This window comes from Cnephaeus nilssonii (assembly GCF_951640355.1).
Source record: "Cnephaeus nilssonii genome assembly, chromosome: 12".
Lineage (NCBI taxonomy): Eukaryota > Metazoa > Chordata > Mammalia > Chiroptera > Vespertilionidae > Cnephaeus > Cnephaeus nilssonii.
In genome coordinates, this window is record NC_137083.1 from 47,325,435 (window position 1) to 47,344,962 (window position 19,528).

General features: G+C 45.1%; 1 protein-coding gene across 2 annotated transcripts in view; it reads right to left on the reverse strand.

Moving 5' to 3' along the window:
- CUL1 (cullin 1) overlaps nucleotides 1–19,528 on the reverse strand; it is a 97,355-nt gene continuing 77,827 nt past the window's right edge. For both annotated transcript variants that reach the window (XM_079785620.1, XM_079785621.1), the window contains 13 exons: nucleotides 14,424–14,531; nucleotides 14,240–14,346; nucleotides 11,879–11,927; nucleotides 11,151–11,282; nucleotides 9,666–9,783; nucleotides 8,396–8,472; nucleotides 7,863–7,994; nucleotides 5,351–5,443; nucleotides 2,649–2,696; nucleotides 2,487–2,569; nucleotides 1,873–1,978; nucleotides 1,329–1,442; nucleotides 1–528 (listed from right to left, as the gene is read on the reverse strand). In XM_079785620.1, the coding sequence (XP_079641746.1) occupies nucleotides 448–528; nucleotides 1,329–1,442; nucleotides 1,873–1,978; nucleotides 2,487–2,569; nucleotides 2,649–2,696; nucleotides 5,351–5,443; nucleotides 7,863–7,994; nucleotides 8,396–8,472; nucleotides 9,666–9,783; nucleotides 11,151–11,282; nucleotides 11,879–11,927; nucleotides 14,240–14,346; nucleotides 14,424–14,531 (1,248 nt within the window). In that variant the 3' untranslated portion in view covers nucleotides 1–447. The remainder of the gene's footprint in view (nucleotides 529–1,328; nucleotides 1,443–1,872; nucleotides 1,979–2,486; nucleotides 2,570–2,648; nucleotides 2,697–5,350; nucleotides 5,444–7,862; nucleotides 7,995–8,395; nucleotides 8,473–9,665; nucleotides 9,784–11,150; nucleotides 11,283–11,878; nucleotides 11,928–14,239; nucleotides 14,347–14,423; nucleotides 14,532–19,528) is intronic.

The following is a 19,528-nucleotide window of genomic DNA, read 5'->3' on the forward strand; positions in this document are numbered from 1 at the left end:
TGCAACTTGTACAGAAATCCTTTAATTTTCTTTATTTCACACATTAAAAAATGAAACACACTATACAAATGGTTTTCAGAGCAGATTACACGCAGGTCCATTCAGATTCCTCTCAAAGTGTGGCCGACACTCAGTGCTGCCGAGACAGAGGCAGCTGTTAGCACGTAGCCGGTGTATTGATCTAGATGCAGTAGCATGCAGCCCTCAGCATGACGGTTCATTCCCCTCTGTTCTTAAATTAGGTTAAATGGCGTCGGTGTCCATATTTACAGACTTGAAATGTATCGATCCTGAGCAGTTCTGATGTACATCTGAGACCGGCTGATGGGAGTCTTGGTCTCAGTTTAAAAAGGGAGGCCAGTGGTGCAGGCGGCTGCTAGGAACTGGTCGTCATCCTGCCCACCAGGAACATTGGCCGCGGTGGCACAGTCAGACCCCCTACAAGGGTTAAGCCAAGTAACTGTAGGTGTCCTTTTCACCATCAACTCGCTCCAAATATTCTTTCTCGATCAGAATGTCAATGCATTTCTGGGTGTTATTTAAAAAGGAAGAGGTAGTAAAGAAAAACACATTTATTAGCAGAATAGTGACACGCACCCTCACCATGGATCCCCCACCTCTCAGCTCAGTAAGGAGCATAATCACCTCGTATATCCCTCCAGTGTGTAGCCAAGCCCTTGCCTTCCTGAATGGAGTCCCCTCAGCGTCAGCCCGGAAGCCACGCATCCCCATACCTGAACTGGATCAGGTGCTACAGAAGCCAGTTGGGAACAAGTCATGGGATGCCCTGAACAAACGCTCCTGGGCTGGCTCTGAATGCAACCCCAGGAGCCATCCTGGGCCCCCTGGCTGTCGGGAGTCGCCCGTCAACTGTGCCATCTGCACTGGCTGTCCTTTCTATTTTAAATAACCAGCCAGAAATGAGCCATATGTTGCTCACACAGGAGTTCCCACACAGCAACAGAGATTAACACACAACTGATGCTACACCAGAGACCGAGTCTCCCGAATGTGATGGGGACACAGGACGGTGGGAACTCCGTTCTAGAGAGCTCAGTGCTGGTGTTAGTGTGGATGGTGAGCCTACGGGGCTCTGGCGGGCCAGTCACTGCCTCACTTGAACTGGTGTTGGTGGTACAGCCAGCTAGCTGAGCACTTATGTCTGACTTCTCTCTCTGCATTCCAATGGAAATTTAAAAATTAAGCCCATTTTCCTTTGTAGAAATCTGCATATGAATAACCAAGTTCCTTCTTCAGGAAACACTCAATGACCTGCTCTTAGTTCCATCTTTTCTAAACCGAATGCCTCTGTTATGCAATTCTTGTACCTTGATGACGGGAACCCGAGGCTTGAACCGTGAGGACAGCTGGGTGAGCACCTCCCCAAGCAGCTGCTGGTGCTTCAGGACCTTCCGCATCTTCATGATCCTCACGATTGCCGCCTGCAGAACAGAGGAGGGAAAACGTCAACTCAGCCTCAGTAATTAAGGACAACGAGCAAGGAAGCAGCCGAAGCTGTGTCTAGGCATGGGATGGACCCGGGCCTAACAGGTAGCACACATACTGCAGGTGAGCTGGCAGAGACTTCTGTCTACCTACCTTTGGTCTTAGGAGCAATTATAATAACTTAATCCAACTATAAAATCATTTAAAAATGAGAAAATTCAGTCTTCAAGCCACAGAAGCTGCCTAACCCCTCCATTAAATAGTCTCCTTCCCGCCTATTCAAACTCACCACATTTATTTGCTGGTATTTCATTGACCCCACCCAGAACCATTTATCACCCTGAAGCTACCTACAAGCCACAGCCAAGCAGACTGGACAAAGCCCCTCCCCTGGAGAGACACCACCAAGGTGCGTGCTGCAGTCACCTGGATCAGCAGTTTTCGGTCCTCTTCAATATTTTTGTGTGTGGTTTCTTGTTCCTGCTTCTGTTCGGTTTTCATTGGCACATTGATGTTAACCCTTAATTTCTTACTGTCAAGAAAATCAAGGAAACAAACACTATTATTTGAAAAGGCAGGCAGTCCAGGTTCTTGTCTCTTTCTAACTGCTCCCCAGACAGGGGCTGAGAGGTGACCTGGCAGCTCCCACACTGAGCTCTGCAAACAAGCCCTCTAACCAAACACTGAGTGGCTCTTCTATCGGTCAGGGACACCTGTACACCAGGTATTCAGTTCCTTCACCTGTTCTCCCAACTGTGTCAGGAGAAATAAAATCAGGACAACTTGGACACAAAGGTCCAAACTTCAAAATGAGCTATTTAAGGAGACTTATTTGCCAAATGAAAAACAAATCAAAAATTAAAACGAGTTAAATGGAGAAACACCTGGAATCATCAAATGCCATCAAACTCCCACCCCTGCCCATCTAGCCCCACTGAGCTCACCCCTCCCCCACCCCCATTGGTAGTGACAGCAGTTAATGTGCTGGGGGTCAGGGGACGGCTAGGGTCTAGGACCATCTACTAAGCAGATTTCCTTACTTTTTATAACCAAGATATAATTTTATTAAGGTATCTGGCTTCAATTCCACCTCATCAACATTTGCATTTTCATCTTCTAAGACCTACAAGAAAACAGCTGTTACTATATAATCTTAGAAAAAGGCTTTTTCTAGCTTAACATTAAAAAGTGCAGAAACATACCAATAACTTCGACTTCAATAAAATCTGTAGGACTTGTGCCAAAATGTCCTGCAATTAGAGAGAAAGGGGTAACTTAAAGGGAAAATACATTTTTCTTTGCAATAAAAGCCATACATACACAAGAGTCACCCAAACTGACAAATACGCTCAGAGGGAAAAGAGATGGTGCTTTTGGAGGTTCCTTAAAGCCACTACATCCCCCAGCACCTACGTCTAAAAGTGACATCAACACCTTTTCAGCCTTGATGACCCAATGATGAAAACTGATGATTCTGTTAGACCAGTGGTCGGTCAACTCATTAGTCAAGAGAGCCAAATATCAACAGTACAACGACTGAAATTTCTTTTGAGAGCCGAAAACCGACTTCTGCGCATGGGCCACGAAGTTTCAATCGCACTGTATGTGCGCGCCCACACGTGGTATTTTGTGGAAGAGCCACACTCAAGGGGCCAAAGAGCCGCATGTGGCTTGAGAGCCGCGGTTTGTCGACCACTGTGTTAATACTTAACTACCAGAGACCACACACAACTGATTCCTTAATTAACCCAACAGGAACCTGTCCACTTAAGTAACGGCAGCTCCTCTGGGACACTGCTGCCTGGAAGAAACACCAGAGCATTCCAGCAGGGCAGGAAGGACACTGTCCACGGACACAGGGCACAACCTGCTGTCCACCAGCCGCTAAGCACGTGTGGCCCCGGGGCCGTCTCCTCGACCATGAACAGTGGTTGGTTGGTCACTTCATCCTCAGCTTCATGCTTCCCTGAAACAAGATGCAGGCCAGCCGACCTGCACTGTGACTCAGACTCCTACACACCCACCCCTTCCACCATGCACGGACAGAAAGGCCTGCCCTCGTCTTCCTGGGCACCATCTGGTCAGAGGGCATGGGGCTAAGCTGTCAAAGTGACAGGCCTCTAAGGCTAGTCACCTGCCTGGAATCCCAGAGCAGCACCGGAACATGGCCGCTGTGTCGAGCAGGCATAACAGGTTCACATCATGAGCCAAATCTGACTGAGCAACAAGTGTCCACCGTGGACAGGAGGAGAGCAGCCACCGCCCCCCCCGCCACCCCACCGCCCCGCCAGAGAGGCAGCTCCACCACTAAACATTAGCCAAGACCCTGGCAGAGTCACCCGAAGGATGTGTCAGCCTGAAAGCAGCTACCAGGGCGCAGGCCCTCCCAAGTCTGGGGGCAACCTACCTTCCACCCTGGCTTCAGTCTCCTTCTGACGTAAGGAGAAATGAGAAGAGACTCTCACGTGCAAAGGAGCAAACCCATTTTGTCATTAGAATTTCAAGATGATTTTGGACCATTCCCATTGTATGAGGCCAGACAACAATGTAGCAAGAAAACGACAAACAAACATACCTTATGAATATAGATGCCAAAAATCTGCAAGAAAATTCCAGCAGACCAAACCCAGCAGAATATAAAAGGTACTATATGCCATCACCATGCAGCATTAATCCCAAGAATGAACAGTGGTTCAACATAAGACAGCTATCTCAACAGAGCAGGAAAAGTATTTTAACAAAATCCAACACTCTTTCATGATAAAAACACTGAACAAACTAAGAACAGAAGGGAACTCCTGCAATCTAATGAAGGGCATATAAGAAAATCCCACAACTAATACTGCACTTAACAATGAAACTGCTAACACTTTCCAGCAAAATCAGGAACAAGACAGGGATGCCATTTCTATCCAACAATGTACTAGAAATTCTACACAGCAGTCAGGGAAGAGAAAGGGGGTGGGGGGGGGGGGGAAGGGCATCCAAATACAAAAAGGGAGAAGTACAACTACTTGCCGTTGTGGATGATGACTATATATTATATATTTTTCTTATTTATTTATTTAAAAAGTATATATGTTTTTATTTATGTCATGTATTTATGTGCATGTCTGTCATGTTACACTGAGTTTAAAAGAGGTTCTATGGAAAGTAACCTCACAAGGTGGTCTGATCATAAATTCCTAACTGATCAGGTCATGGTGGGCAGTCACACTCCAGGCCTATAACTTTAGTGCAAGGTTTTAAGCCAGCCCTGTCCACTGTTCTTGTGCATCTAGGTTAACACACCTTTGAGATGCCAGAGTGATATCCTTGGAAGGGGGTATTAACCCTCAAGAGAGCACATAATCTTGACTATCCTGTAATTCAATTTTCACCTCGCTTTCTCCAATCTGGTCCCTTCCTTAATTTCGAATGCATAAAAGAAGCTGCAAAACGATTATTCTCCCAAGCATTTGAGATCTTGCTCCCCAGCTTATTATTTTTGAGTCAATTTGGCTTGAGTCAAAATAAACATAAAAATTAAAAAAATTAGCCCTGACCGGTTTGGCTCTGTGGATAGAGCGTCGGCCTGCGGACTGAAGGGTCCCAGGTTCAATTCCAGTCAAGGGCATGTACCTTGGTTGCGGGCACATCCCCAGTAGGGAGTGTGCAAGAGGCGGTTGATGTTCCTCTCTCATCAATGTTTCTAACTCTCTATCCCTCTCCCTTCCTCTCTGTAAAAAAATCAATAAAATATGTTAAAAAAGAAATTTTTTTAATTAAACTTTTTAAAAATGTGTATTAAAACCCTGGAATAAGAGCATATTTGTAGGCAAATATCTCTTTCAAATTGAAGCCCGCCATGCATACCTTCCCCACAATGTCTACAAGACTAAGGAGGGGAGAAAGGGAAGAATACCATTTTGATTTGAGTGCTGTCCGTCAGCTGCTGCACCGCGTAAGCGTCTTCCGTGTTGTACTGAAGCAGGATCGCCATTTGGAATGTAGATGCCTTTGAGGTCCCCCACATAAAAGAAAGAGAGGCAAATTTAAATACATGGAAAACACCCCACAAACACATCGCCTATATCTGAAGCACTTAAGACAGTGTGTGCAATTCCACTATAATGTAATGTGTTCCTGAAAGACATCATTTTCTACCTTTTCAAACATTAAAGTGATTTTGAATTTTCTCCTAAAATGTTTTGTCCATGTAAATACACACAAATATCCACACTCAATTATACAGATAAACACATATTCACCCATCTGGTATATAAAGAAACATCAATCTTCAAATTTGTTTTTGCACAAACGCCAAGAAAAATTATCCTTTGGTACATTATTGACACAGAACATATTGAATTATATTTGATTTTTTTATCCTAAGTACTTTGCTGTGTAAAGTCTGATGTGGTTTAAAGCAAACCACGGCACTCAAAGGTAGCTTTCTGGTAACCACGACAGGTTCTGCTGCCTGAAGCACTGCGGTGAATGGCCGCCTGCCGATGCTCTTCTCCCGCCAGAGCCCCAGCATTTCCCCTACATTTCCCACGGGATCCCTTCACCCTTCTCTCTCATCAGCCATAGCAACACATGGAAATCCAGGAGCAGCAAGCTTTGTCACTGAGTGCAGGCTGGGTCAGAGCCTCGGGAAGACAGCGATGCTTCGGGAGACTGACGGCTGCCAACCAGAGAGTGAGCCGTGGGAGGGGTTTGGTGGTGGTTCCGCTGATGCATACATCTGTCATACCTCAAACTGTACACTTACAATGGGTGCCCTTTTTAAAGAATTGATAGTAGAGAGAATGGAACATTGATTAGCTGCCTCCTGCACACCCCGTACTGGGGATGGAGCCCATAACCCAAGCATGTGCCTTGACTGGGAATTGAACTGGAGACCTTTTGGTGCATGAGACGACGCTCAAACAACAGTCACACGGCCCGGGCACAATGGGTTCCTTTTATTGTATGTAAATTATCTCAACAAAGACGATATAAAAACTGTTTAAAGAATCCAAGAATAAAGAAAAATTGTGTCTTAAATAAAAATACAAGGGCAAGGAAGAACAGGGCTATTGCCATGACCTCAAGCTGCCCTGGGCCAGTGTCATGGCCAACATCATGTCCCTTGTTGAGCATCCACCTTGTCAAAGAAAGGGCATTGACACTTTAGGAACTAAAGTATGAACCCACAAGTTCTTCTATGTGTATTTGGCGATAAAGAAAACAAAATTTCAATTGTATAGTACATTACATTCAGGTTGATCGAGACCTCTGGACCTAGTGTATAGCAGATGACATACATTTTAGCTATTTTATCAGAGTGGATTACTGAGAGTTTACTGAGCAGAGTGTGGGCCTGCAATAAGATTTCTTAACACCTAAAAACTGACCTATGAGGGTGACACACTCTCAGAGGGTAAACAAAGTTCTTAGTTGTGAGGCCCACCCTGCACTAAAGTTCAAGTAGAAAGAACCTGGACTCTTTGAGGGAAAAGACCAAAACTGGAGGTTGTTATTACTCAGTGCTCAGTGCTGTCATAAGCACCGACAGTTATTATTGATGTGAAACCCCTTTGTCAAAGGAAACTAACTGCCCAGCCAGTGTGGCTCAGTGGTTGAGCGTTGACCCACAAACCAGGAGACCACAGTTTGATTCTGGTCAGAGCACATGCCTGGGTTGTGGGCTTGATCCCCAGTAGGGGATGTGCAGGAGGCAGGGGATAAGTAATTCTCTCTCATCACTGATGTTTCTCTCTCTCTGAAATCAATAAAAACATATTTTTAAAAAAGGAAACAAACTATTATCACAATTAAATACAGAAAACGCCAGCTTATTGAGCTGCCACCTAAACACTGATGTGTGGCAGGCAGGAGCCGTACCAAACAATTATTAACCTTTGCACTCAGATGTCGAGTGTGACTCGACACGGTTAGCATCGGCAGCAGCTCTTTTTATACTCTTTGAATGTATCGATAATTTGAAATATAAAAAAATCCAAATAAATGAGTTTGTATGAAAAGAAACTCCAGTTTTTTTTCTACTGCTGCGCTTTGTAAAATCTGGGGTATTTAAAAACTTAAATCCCGAGTAGAATAAAGGAATCGAGAAAAGAGCAAGCGAGTGCAAAGGGTTCATACATATTTCATTTAATGTTCACACCACTTCCGAAGCAGAAGCACTTACATCCTCATTTTATGGAACGGAAAGCTGGTGAGACTCAGCCTCATCAGTAACTTGTCCCTTAGCCAGAAAGAGAATCCAGCTCAGCTGACTTCTAAGACCAGGCTGTTTCATTAACCTCAATTCTATTTTTCCAGAAGCTTAACTCTAGATTCTGGTGCATAAATCACTGGATTCTGATTTCTACAATTTGTCTTATCTTCATTTAGACTTAAAAGCATTTCAAAATAAGAAGGTGACCTACCTGCAAAGTGTATCTGTTCTTGAAGCAGTTTGTGACCAGCTCTCCTTTGGAGAGTTGGTACAACCACGTCAGCTTCCTGCCGCTATGACGACTAGCGTAGAAAGCGGTGAATCGCTGGTAGCTACGTTCCAGCTGGAGGAAGGGACAGCATTATGTGAATACACATCTCATCATGTTCTTCAGATAAACACACTACTCAGAGTTTACAAAGTCAGTGCTTACATCAAAGTAAAATACAAATGCCATGCGTTGGACTCTTGCAAAGCACAGGAAACTAAACATTTGAAGGTACAATCAAAAGAGGTCTCTACTTTAGACAGGTGGGAACGGTCATGACGTTCGTCAGAGCCCTCACTAGGTCCCATGTGCAGAAGGGAAGGCAGGCACTCTGCTGAGTGGAACAGAGGCAGCCACAGGACTGCGTGGCACATGGCCCAGCAGGAAGGCCTTCACAGACCCACCTGCCTCAGGAAGGCTGCCCCTCCTCCTCCTCCTCCTCCTCCCAGCAGTGAATGGAAGAGAGGCACACTTACCTCCGACGGCAAGGCGAACGTGCAGGACTGCTGGAAGGGCCATGAGCCGGAGCTTAGCACCTGAATACTGAAGTCCACTGGGGCGGGTGGGAAACAGGGAGACAACTCATTAGTCTCAGAACATGGAAAACCCTCTTTATTAAAACAGTCAATCAAAGTCCTGCTTCAATATAAAACTCAGAATGTAATTTAAATTAAATTACTTATTCAATTAAAATCAGTAAAAGGTGGGAAAGCCAGAAATTCTTTTCCTCTGAAGAGTGAGTTTTTTGTTTCACGCCTAACTCAGAATCAGGACATCAGAGGCCGGCTTCCTCCATCTACTTTAGTCGAGGCACAGATGGACACCCGAACGCACACAGCCACGCAGCACACAAGTAGCTGCCACCAGGCCACTGCTCAGCTAAGTCAGCAATGGAATAGCTCCTTCCCTTTGGGAGAAACCCCCACTTCTTAGAAAGACAAAACAACTCTGATGACATCAATATAAGCTGCCACCCGCGGCTGCAGAAGACTTTATGACAGGAGCGCAGCCTGACCCAGTTCCCAACGCCCACCTGAAGCCACATGCTCTATATTAGTTTGACTTGTTAACTATATGGCCAAACCAGTTTCTTATACGAAGAAAAAAATGTTTAGAATGGATCTGAACTAAGATTAGAAAAATAATGAGCCCTGTGGCTGGTGTGGGTCAGTTGGTTGGAGCATTGTCCCAAACACCAAAAGGTCACAGGTTTGTTCTCAGTCGGGGCACATGCCCAGGATGCAGGGTCAATCCCTGGTTGGGATGTGCATGGATGGCAATTGATCGGTGTTTCTCTCTCTTTCTCTCAAATCAATAAAAACATGTCCTTGGGTGAGGATTAAAAATCATCACTGTAATAATAATAACCATAAAAAATTAAACTTTGCATGGAGCCTGAGCTGGCAGGTGCCCATGGTAGGGGGGCCATGCCAACAAGTCGAAGAGTTCTCAGCTCAGGACCTGGATGCAGCCACCAACTCAGCTGCCCAAATTCCCTGCAAGCAATGCTCAGTATAGGCCCCTGCGAGAGGCCAGCACGCTTCCATGGCTGTTCTCTCTAATGTCGCGCAGGAGTCAGGGGTAGTACAGAGCATCTGGGAGGAACTCCCTGTTTGTCTATCCTTGAATTTTTGATAAAGGATCCACCTTACTTGACAACTGCCATCCCTCTCATTTGCTATAAAGGGCACGACTTCACTCAGAACACTGCCTGTAAAAGGAGCTTGTGAACATGCAGATACTCACAGTCCAGTGGCTCTGAATTTGTCAGGTGCTTTTTGAACTGTTCGTTTAAATCTTTGCTTACGCCAATGTCCTGAAACATCCGCTGAAGTTTAGAGGTATACTCAAACCCACATGCTTGCTGAAATAGACCCAAATAATCGTCTTGTTAATTTCTATAGAAATAACAACGCACACAAGGGAATCTGAGAGCAATCACAGTACATGACACATGTTTCATTGTTAAACTACTACTAAAGCTTGTGCCAGTTAACTACATTTAACAGTATAAATATGCACTGGTTTGAATTAATATACCATTAAATAACAGCTATAAGCGGAACAGTTAAGTCATCATACACACGAGTATTTAAGGTCAAGAATTTGTGACTCCTTGGTAGAAGACAGAGGTGACAAAATTTGTCTATGTCGCTTAACTGCTGCTATGGAATGAACTATATCCCCCAAACTCCTATGTTGAAGCCCAACTCCTAACGTGATTGTGTCTGGAGGTGGGCCACAGGGAGACCGTGAAGGTTAGATGTGGCCACATGGGTGAACTTCCACGAGGGAAGAGCCATTCTAGGAAGACACTAGCAAGTTTACTCTCTGCCACGTGAGGACATGGTAAGAAGGTGACCATCAACAAGACACGAAGAGAGCTCTTACCAGAAACAACCTTAGCCGGCCCCAACTTCCTAGCTTCCATCACTGTGAGAAATAAATCCCTGTTGTTTAAGCTACGCAGTTATGGTATTTTGTTATGAGGCCTGAGCTAAGAGAGACACCCAGATAATTATAATGGCAGGTCAAAGTGAAATAGCTCGAAGACATAACAACACTTGACAGGCCAGCAAGCCTGGAAACAAACGCAGGCTACGAGCAGAGGCTGGGAACAAAGAAAAAACTTCTCAATAGCGAAGTAAAATGACGCTTGCTGTCCTGCAGATACAACCAAACCCAGAGCAAAGCCAAACACCCCATCATCCAAAGCCAACAGCAGTGTGTGCGGGCACGCCATGCTATGCAATCCTGATGGGCTGGTGCTTGGGCTCAGGTCGTGGGCAGAGCAGTCAAGCCAGGCAGGAACAGAAGGCCAAGAGCCCAGCTGGCACGGCTCAGTGTTGAGCGTCAACCTATGAACCAGGAGGTCATGGTTCGATTCCTGTCAGGACACATGCCCGGGTTGCCGGCTCAATGATTCTCTCTCATCATTGATGTTTCTCTCTCTCTCTCCCTTTCACCTTCCTCTCTCTGAAATCAATAAAAATATATTATAAAAAAAAAAAAAGAAGAAGACCCAAGAGTGGGGAGGTCTGAGGAAGGACCCAGACTTGTCACACCGCTGCAGGTTCCCAGCAGTGGAGCAGCAGAACTCATCCTGTACAAATTCCTCGTTATACACTGACGAATGGCTTTGCCCAACTAATAATATTTCTGGGGAAATGACAAACTTTAGTACAGTAATGGCTTAAGAAAGAGATTGTTTCAGGAAAAGACGAAATTTACCTTTAATTTGGAGATCATGCTTGCTTCGGCATCATCACTCGCACTGTTCTGGTGCACGAGTCTTTTGGCCAGCATCTTCGCATAGAACTTCTGGAACACGTCCTTGTCCTCTATGTACTTGAAGACAACCATCTGGCAAAGCCATAGAAAGAGCATACTGAGGGCCTCCCAGCCTGATGCGTGTCAGGGCCAACACGTATACTTTATCTGGCTTGGTATCACAGCAAAATAATGATGCCCCATAGTCTTTAAATATACTCGTAGACTGAAAATACTTTAAATAACATTGGTTTGGTCTGGACTTAGTACTATGTGGAATTTATAAATGTTAAAATTAATGCCGCAGCCCTGGCTGGTTTGGCTCAGTGGATAGAGCATCAGCCTGTGGACTGACGGGTCCCAGGTTCTATTCCAGTCAAGGACACATGCCCAAGTTGTGGGCTCGATCCCCAGTAGGGAGTGTGCAGGAGGCAGCCTATCGATGAGTCTCTCTCATCACTGATGCTTCTCTCAGAATTTCTCTCTCCTTTCCTCTCTGAAATCAATAAAAATATAAAATAAAAATTAAAAAGGATTAATGACACAAATTTAGGGAGCAAACCATAGATTCAAAATAAAGTAAATGATTCCCTTATTTTTCATATTTCAAATGCCCTTATATAAATAACCTTAAATCAACTGTCAGATGAATGGCCACTGAAAACTGGTATGACTATTAAGCACCTTACCACTTGATTGAGCGTATCTTCTAGTTCTGCTTCTTCTGGGTTCTTGGAACTGAAATTTATGGAAAAGGCAATGTTTTAAAGCAAATCAGCAAACATTTCATCAACAAGCACCACTTAGCCAAACTATCAAACCAGAAAGTGGTTTGAACACTGAAATAATCAGCTCCCTTCAGACTGGTCCATTAAGAGGGAGGTGAACATTTCCTACTGTGGCCGTTTGGTAACCTCACAGTGCAGCTCTATCATGGGAAGACAGATTGTGAAACAACCATGAAGAATGTCCAGGATGAAAATCAACAGAAGAAATTTATTAAAAAGTTAATAAAACCTTCTGAATCAAGTTTTCCTGTAATATAATCTATTTAAATATAAGGAAATATTTACTTTTCTAATTGCCTCTACAACATGCTTTAACAACAACAACAAAAAGACAAAAAGACATGGTTTCCTTTTAATGACCTAATAATGAAAGTTTAAACTATTAAAGTGTTATCTTCCGTTTGTAGCTATGCCTACAAAACAGATGGCTGTCCTTTAATAAGTGATTTATTCATTGTATTCTACCAAGAAATATTCATCTCAAGGTGATTTCCGAGTATATGAAAATTTTAAGGCTTTAGTACAAGAGACCTTTCTAAATAACACCCCCACAAATCATATAAGATGGTCCCTGCCACCAACAAGAGGTGCTGAAGAGCTGATTCCAGAGAGCAGCCAGCTCAGAAACCCCACCCTACTCTCTATACCAGAGATGGGCAACCTTTTGAGCTTGGTGTGTCAAACTTCGCCAAAAAACTGAGCATAACTCGGGTAGTGTGTCACTTTGAGGAAAAAACTCTAAGACTCTAGTCGCAAATGTTTCATCCTCAGGAGCAGCAAATGTTTCATCCTCGGCATGCGGCCGCGTGTCATCAGAAATGGCTACGCGTGTCAGTGCTGACACGCGTGTCATAGGTTCGCCATCACTGCTCTATACCAATGGGTCAGAGCTGCTTCTCTGTCCTGTAGCTGCTTAACTTAGCACCTACTCGACTCCATGCAGCAGCACATGCTTATTAATGGAACCCTCTGCCATTCTCCTGCTTTAGTGGCCTTAATGCAGAAATCAAGAGACTTGATAAGAGCTATCATCAAAAGACAACAGATTTAAAAGACAGTATACTCTGCCCAATAAACAAAATGAGGTCCTATCAGGGTACCTCCATATTAAAAATATTGAAAATTTTAATATATCTAAAATATGAAGTCAAGCCGGAAAAGACATTCTAATATAAAGTCCATTTTCAGTCCTGAAATGAATACACCAGAGGATCTGACTAGAGTTTATAAGTTATACATGAGCTGTGCAATGATTAGGAGAAAACACCACCTACTCAATCTCACTGGCCATGGCATGTGTCTTTCTGATGAAGTCAGAGATCGTGATCGACCTTATCAAAGGCTTCCCATGCCCATCGGAAGACACAGTTGTTCATACAGTGAATTACGCCAGATTTGCTACTGCTGAGCCATCCTTACATTCCAAGAAAGCTACTATGTCCTAGAGAATTGTTCTTCAGTTCACGGATAAATTTAGTTTGCTAACATTTTACTCCAGATTCCACAACTCTAAGTGAGTTTGGTTTGCTGTCTTCTTCTTGGTATGTGGAGATATTCTCGGTCTTTTTCATAATGGGGTTATGCAAGCTATGCAACGTTTGTTGCTGTGATGACTGGAACAGTAAAACAAGAAAGCCATTCAAGTGAAAGAAGCTGAGGAAAACTACACCAGAAACATGAAGATAGTGAGAACTTCAAAAATACAACCTAGGAGAGAACCACAGTAGATTATGTTGTCTCTGGCTCTTAATACACATACTTCAATAGCAAAAGTACTGGTTGAGAACTAAGATGGTTAAAATATAAAGAATATGGAAACACTATGGGAAAACTCACTATGTGAACCAAAGTACCGCAGTACATGGAGCACCTTCTGCTTTGAAAGCAGCTGGGGGTGGGGGAGTAGGGGAAAGGGGCTACAGCCACAGGTCTCAACTGGAAATAACTTGACCAGCAGATGGAAGAGAAATGGCTACTTTCTGCTGTCACTGCCCACCTTGCCACAGTCAGTGTGACCAACCAAATGGGCCATGCAGCCTGCAAGTCTTCAAGACATTAGTTATATAAGAAAAAAAATGACCTGGGCATGTAGCGCACAGCATGGAGTATCTTTTAAGAAGACAAAGATTATTAGCTTTCAAGTATTTTCTCAAGAGGTACAAAAATTACAATTTCCTGTATGCCAAATGTGATACAAATTTTATTCCTCAATGAAAGCTAAGACGTTAATAGGTTTGCTAAGAAAAACAGGAGTCACTGTACCTCTTCTTCAACAAGGAGTCACAGTATCGAGCCAGCAACTCAGGGGACTTACTGGACGACTGAGCCATCTTGGTGACAGCGTTGTTGTTTATGAAGCGCCCACAAGCCTGCGATCACACAAAACCCAGTTAGAGGGCACACGTTATTGCATCCTCCATGGAAAGCCACGTGCTGACACACCCACCTTGTCCAGGGCGGCCACAAAGCCCGCGTCATTATTGAATGCCGACATGACCAGGGCGTTGTACTTTTTATGAACATCCAGCACTGTCTGCACGTACATTTTGGGATCCTTGTGTAGGGAAACAAACAAAAGATGGTCACTGAGGATTCAATTGATATACTTCTTCAATGTTAACGAGTTAGATCAAGAAATAGTTTTGGTTCCCTTATCAAAACACATAGGGCATTTCCTTTATGGATACAGTAAAATATATTCCCCACATCTGAAATTAAATACTAATTTCAAGCTTGTATGAAAAACAGTGATTTTTAAAATTATTTGAAAAGTCAAAGGGATCAGAGAAAACATTATCAAAGGGATGGCTTTGCTTGCCACTTTTTGTTGTTAACAATTCACATTCTGGACTCTGGGCTGGGGAGAGCAATCGGTCTGTTACTGAGAAGTCAGCTGGCAGGTGGTGCTGAGGAATGCAGGGTTCAGGGCTAATGAGCCCTGGGCAAGGGGTGGGGGCCGGACATGGCAGTGAGGGCTGACTTGCTCACCAACCAAACAGAAGACTCCATGGACAAATAAAGGCAACTAGGAGGGGAAAGACCAGAGCCTGGGAGACAGGCAGGCGGCTGGGGGTCTATAGACAGAGAAACATTACACTGGGAACAGAATGGAAAGGTCAGACACAAGATTCTGGAGCGATGCAGAAGGAAAGTAGACAGACCCAAGTGATGATAAGAACAGAGTAGCTAATGCTGAGGGCTCGCTGCACACCAGCCAGTGCTAAACCTGCACAGTGATGGTCACAGTCACCCCGTGAGGTTGGTCCTATCTGTATTCCCATTTTACAGATGAAGAAACTAAGTCATGCCCTGACCAGTTTGGCTCAATGGATAGAGCGTTTGCCTGTGGACTGAAGGGTCCCAGGTTCGATTCCGGTCAAGGGCATGTACCTTGGTTGCGGGCACATCCCCAGTGGGGAGTGTGCAGGAGGCAGCTGATCGATGTTTCTCTCCCATCGATGTTTCTAACTCTCTATCCCTCTCCCTTCCTCTCTGTAAAAAAATCAATAAAATATATTTTTAAAAAAAGAAAGAAACTAAGTCACGGTTAAACATCTGGTCAAGGCATTAAATGGTGGCAAAATCATGCTGGAACCCAGGGAGCCCAATTCCCGAGTCAGCACCTCCTCCAGGGCTCTGCTGGGAGACATGTTGGAGGACAGGAGAGGCTGGTGCTGAGGCTGAGCTTGGGCAGGAGGCCTGAGGGGCAGGGAACTTAACTGGTTTCCAATTTCCTGACAGATATTAATCTTCAGAATTCAGGAATGAGAAACCAGAATTCCCCAAATTTTAACTACATTTTTTAATGCTTTATTTACTTGTTTTTCAATAGTAATAAGTAACCGTTAAGAGCAAATCACTGTTCTGTGATAAACTTATAGAGTTTCAGAGGTTTTCTATTATAATAAAAATGAAAGGTTCACTTTTACTGTGAACAATGTATTGTGACAAGATTAATCTCAATATGTACAGTGGCCTCTACCAGATACAGACGTTTGAGAAGAGAACACATTAAAAGGGAACATACACAAAATAATTGCAAAATAAAAATCATGTGAGGTACTGGAAGCTACTACCACATGTATTTACTACCGAAACGTTGTCTATCTCATAAAGCAGTGGCATTAACAGTCCCATCGGCTCATCTTACTCTTGTTTGATGACAACTATTCCAGGCGTGGAAAAACATTCTCCATTCACAGAGCACCTCCCAAAACACCTCCCGGTGGGCACACACTGCACTCCACGTTAACTCGTTTCTTTAACCTGAAAATAGTGCCTGCTGGATTCACTTTTGGTTTTGCTTTGAAATTGCTAATGCTTTTGCCAATTCAGATTTCAGATCGCTTTCTGAGTTAATGTCAAATTATTTTACAACATTCACCTATTTTTCTTTTTGTGTTTTTCTGTTATTTACAAAGAACTTTTTAGCCTACAGCAAGTATCCAAATACTAGCATTATTGAGGAGTATTAGAATAAGATAACAGTCATGGTCACACAAAACCCAGTTAGAGGGCATGCGTTGTCGCCTCCTCCAAGGTCAATGTCAACACATTATGAAAAATTGCACATCAAAATTGCCAATTTAAAGACTTGTTTTGCTTCCAAAACTTGCTATTTCTCCCACAATCTCACAGGATTTACATAAAGTATATTATGTACATCAATATATTACTATTTATTTTATTTGCAAGAATGACTCACCCCTTAGCCACAGAAAGGGCCACTCTCATCTCTCTCTAACTTGGCATAACCTACAAGACAATGGACTGGGAGGCTGGGCCCCCACGACCTTCAACTTCCTTTGTACACTCCGGTGCTCTGACCTTGCTTTGGACTGTCATCAATGGAGTCCTCTGAACCAGGAATATCTGTGTTGACTATTATACTGGCAGGAGAATTATGCTGCTTTCCCTTGTTTTCTTGATCAATTTTTTCTTAGATTCAGGATTTGGAAAAATAGAAATACCTCAAATATATCTTCCCCAAGGGCATAGATGTCTTCAGACTCCAATTTCAAGATTCTTTCTACTGCAGGAGACTGGCTGGTAAGAAGTCAGGGTTTGAATGGAGCCTAGTAGGGGAAGAGTGTGCTGCTGCACTGAGCCTTGGGAATCTGAATTCAGCACCTGAGATCCAACAGGCACTTAGGAACCTGACAAGGGCAGACGGAGTGGGCACTCACTGAAGAACACAGGAGAGGATTTTAAGGAAGGGGCAGTCAGCAGTGCCCCTTAGAGAAAAGGCACTCACTCAGAGGGTGATTAACCATCTTGAGGTGGACGAGGATCTTCAGGTGTTTCAGAGGCACCACAGCTTGGTTACACAGACAACAAAGGTAAGGAGCGGGAGGGAACATCGGTAGGATCAAATGTGTTATCAAGGAAATGAAGACTTTCAATGTTTAAAAAGAGAAGGGAGCAGACACCATTTGCTCATGACCACTCTGTATTCAGTATACCAGAGCTCTCCACGTAAGAAACCTGACACCACTCAGGGCCATCCCTGAGGGAGCCTGTCAACTCCCCACTGAGCTCACACCCCTGTCCTGGGGGCTGTGGGTGTGTGGGTGTGTGGCGGGGGGATGGGGAGTGGAGAGGGAGTCTCCCCATCTCCCAGCTCCTAACACTCTTCTGGATTGCTCTCTCTCCATTTTCCTTTTTTTTTTTTTTTTTGGAAATTTTATAATAGTTTATTTGAGTCAAACTGACAACATACATTGGGAAGAGAGATCTCAAATGTTCTGCTTTCATTTCTTTCAACAGCATAGTGTGGAAAAAATTCCAATATATTCAAAATAACGAAGAATAGTAAAATGCACCCCCTGTGCTCATCTTCCAGCTTCAACAATGAACAAACACAAAACCCGTCCATTACAAAGTCTTTTCTTGCTAACACTCTCTTCCCTCCACCCCACCACACCTACCCGTGTCATTCTCCATCTCAACTACCTACGACCCTAACTGGCATACTCACAGCCACCTTCATCCTGTCAGTCCATTTCTACACAATACTGAATTTTAGAAACAGAAATTGGCCTGGACCCCAAGGTTTCAGGTTTGATCCCTGGTCAGGGTGCATACAAGAATCAACCAGTGAATGCATAAATAAGTGGAACAACAAATTGCTCTTTTTCTCTCCCTTCCCAGGGAGAGGAAAACGGGGGGGGGGGGGGGGGGGGGGGGGGAGGGGGGGAGGAGGAGATAAACAGAACCTGATCTTGTCAGTTTCATGCTTATTCCCTCCCCTGGTTTCTTCTGGGCTCAAGACCCAAATGGCATCATCAATATGGCTCTAAGGTGCCACTTCCCCTCCAGTCAGCCCAGACCTCTTGGTTTTTAGAATGGGTGGTGTTTACCATGAAGGGTCTTTGCTGTGTAGGCTCTCCCCGCCCCCCACCCCTGCCCCGATCCTGGTCTTGTTAGCTCTAACTCTTCTATTGACATCTGCTATGGGTAAGCGCCTAGGGCAGTGACATCCACCAACTCTCTTATAAGCATTATGGAATTACTAGAGGCCCGGTGCATGAAATTCGTGCACGGGGATCCCTCAGCCCAACCTGCACCCTCTACAATCCAGGAGCTCTCAGGGGATGTCCCACTGATGGCTTAGGACCCCGTGGTTCTCTGCTCTCTGCGGGCCTGGAGGTTTCGCTGCAGCCATGGAGATGAAGCCCCCATGCCCTGCTCTCTGCTTTCTGCCACCTCTCCATGCGCCATGCGAAGGAAGCCTCAATGCCTTGCAGTGTGCTCTGTCTGCCAGGCCTGGGAGCTTTGAGGACACTGACACACTAAGGAAGCCCCATGCCCTGCTGTCCTGGCCTGGCTCTGTTTGCAGGGCCTGGGGCTTCCCCGCTGCTGTGGAAGCCTCCATGCCCTGCTGTCCCGGCTCTGACTGCCGTGTCTGGGGGCGGATCAAAAACCCCTCCAGAGGCGGATCCAGCTTCGCTGCTCCTGCCGACAGGCTGGACACTCTAGCAGCAGAGCTGAGCAGACTGGGCGCTGCCATCTTGTGGCTATGGGGGGGTGCCATTTTGTAGCGGAGTGATGGTTAATTTGCATATTACTCTATTATTAGATAGGACTAGAGGCCCAGTGCATGATTAAATCATGCACGTGTAGGGTCCCCTAGGCCTAACTTGCCATCCAGGCCATATCCACTGCCCCGCAAAGCCTAGCACGCTCTGCGGACACTGCTAGCAGCCTGCTCCCCGCTTTTGATGGCAGGGGGTCCGCTGGTGCCGGAGCATACACACAGCTCCCCGCTTTCGATCGCGGGGGAGCTGGGTGCCTGTCCGCTGGTGCACCAGGACTTTCAGAAGCCTCCTGCGTGGCGGAGGCTTCTGAAAGGCCTGGTGCCGGAGCGGACAGGCACCTAGCTCCCACGCTTTGGATGGTCCGCAGCGGGACGTGGGCTCGCTGCCCCAGAGGCCCCTTCTGTGCCACAGCACAGCCATGGCTCAGCGTCACAACGGCCCAATCGGCCACCCCGAGTCCCGCCCCTCTGCGCCTCCTGGCCAATCATGGGCATAGCGAAGGGACAGTCAATTT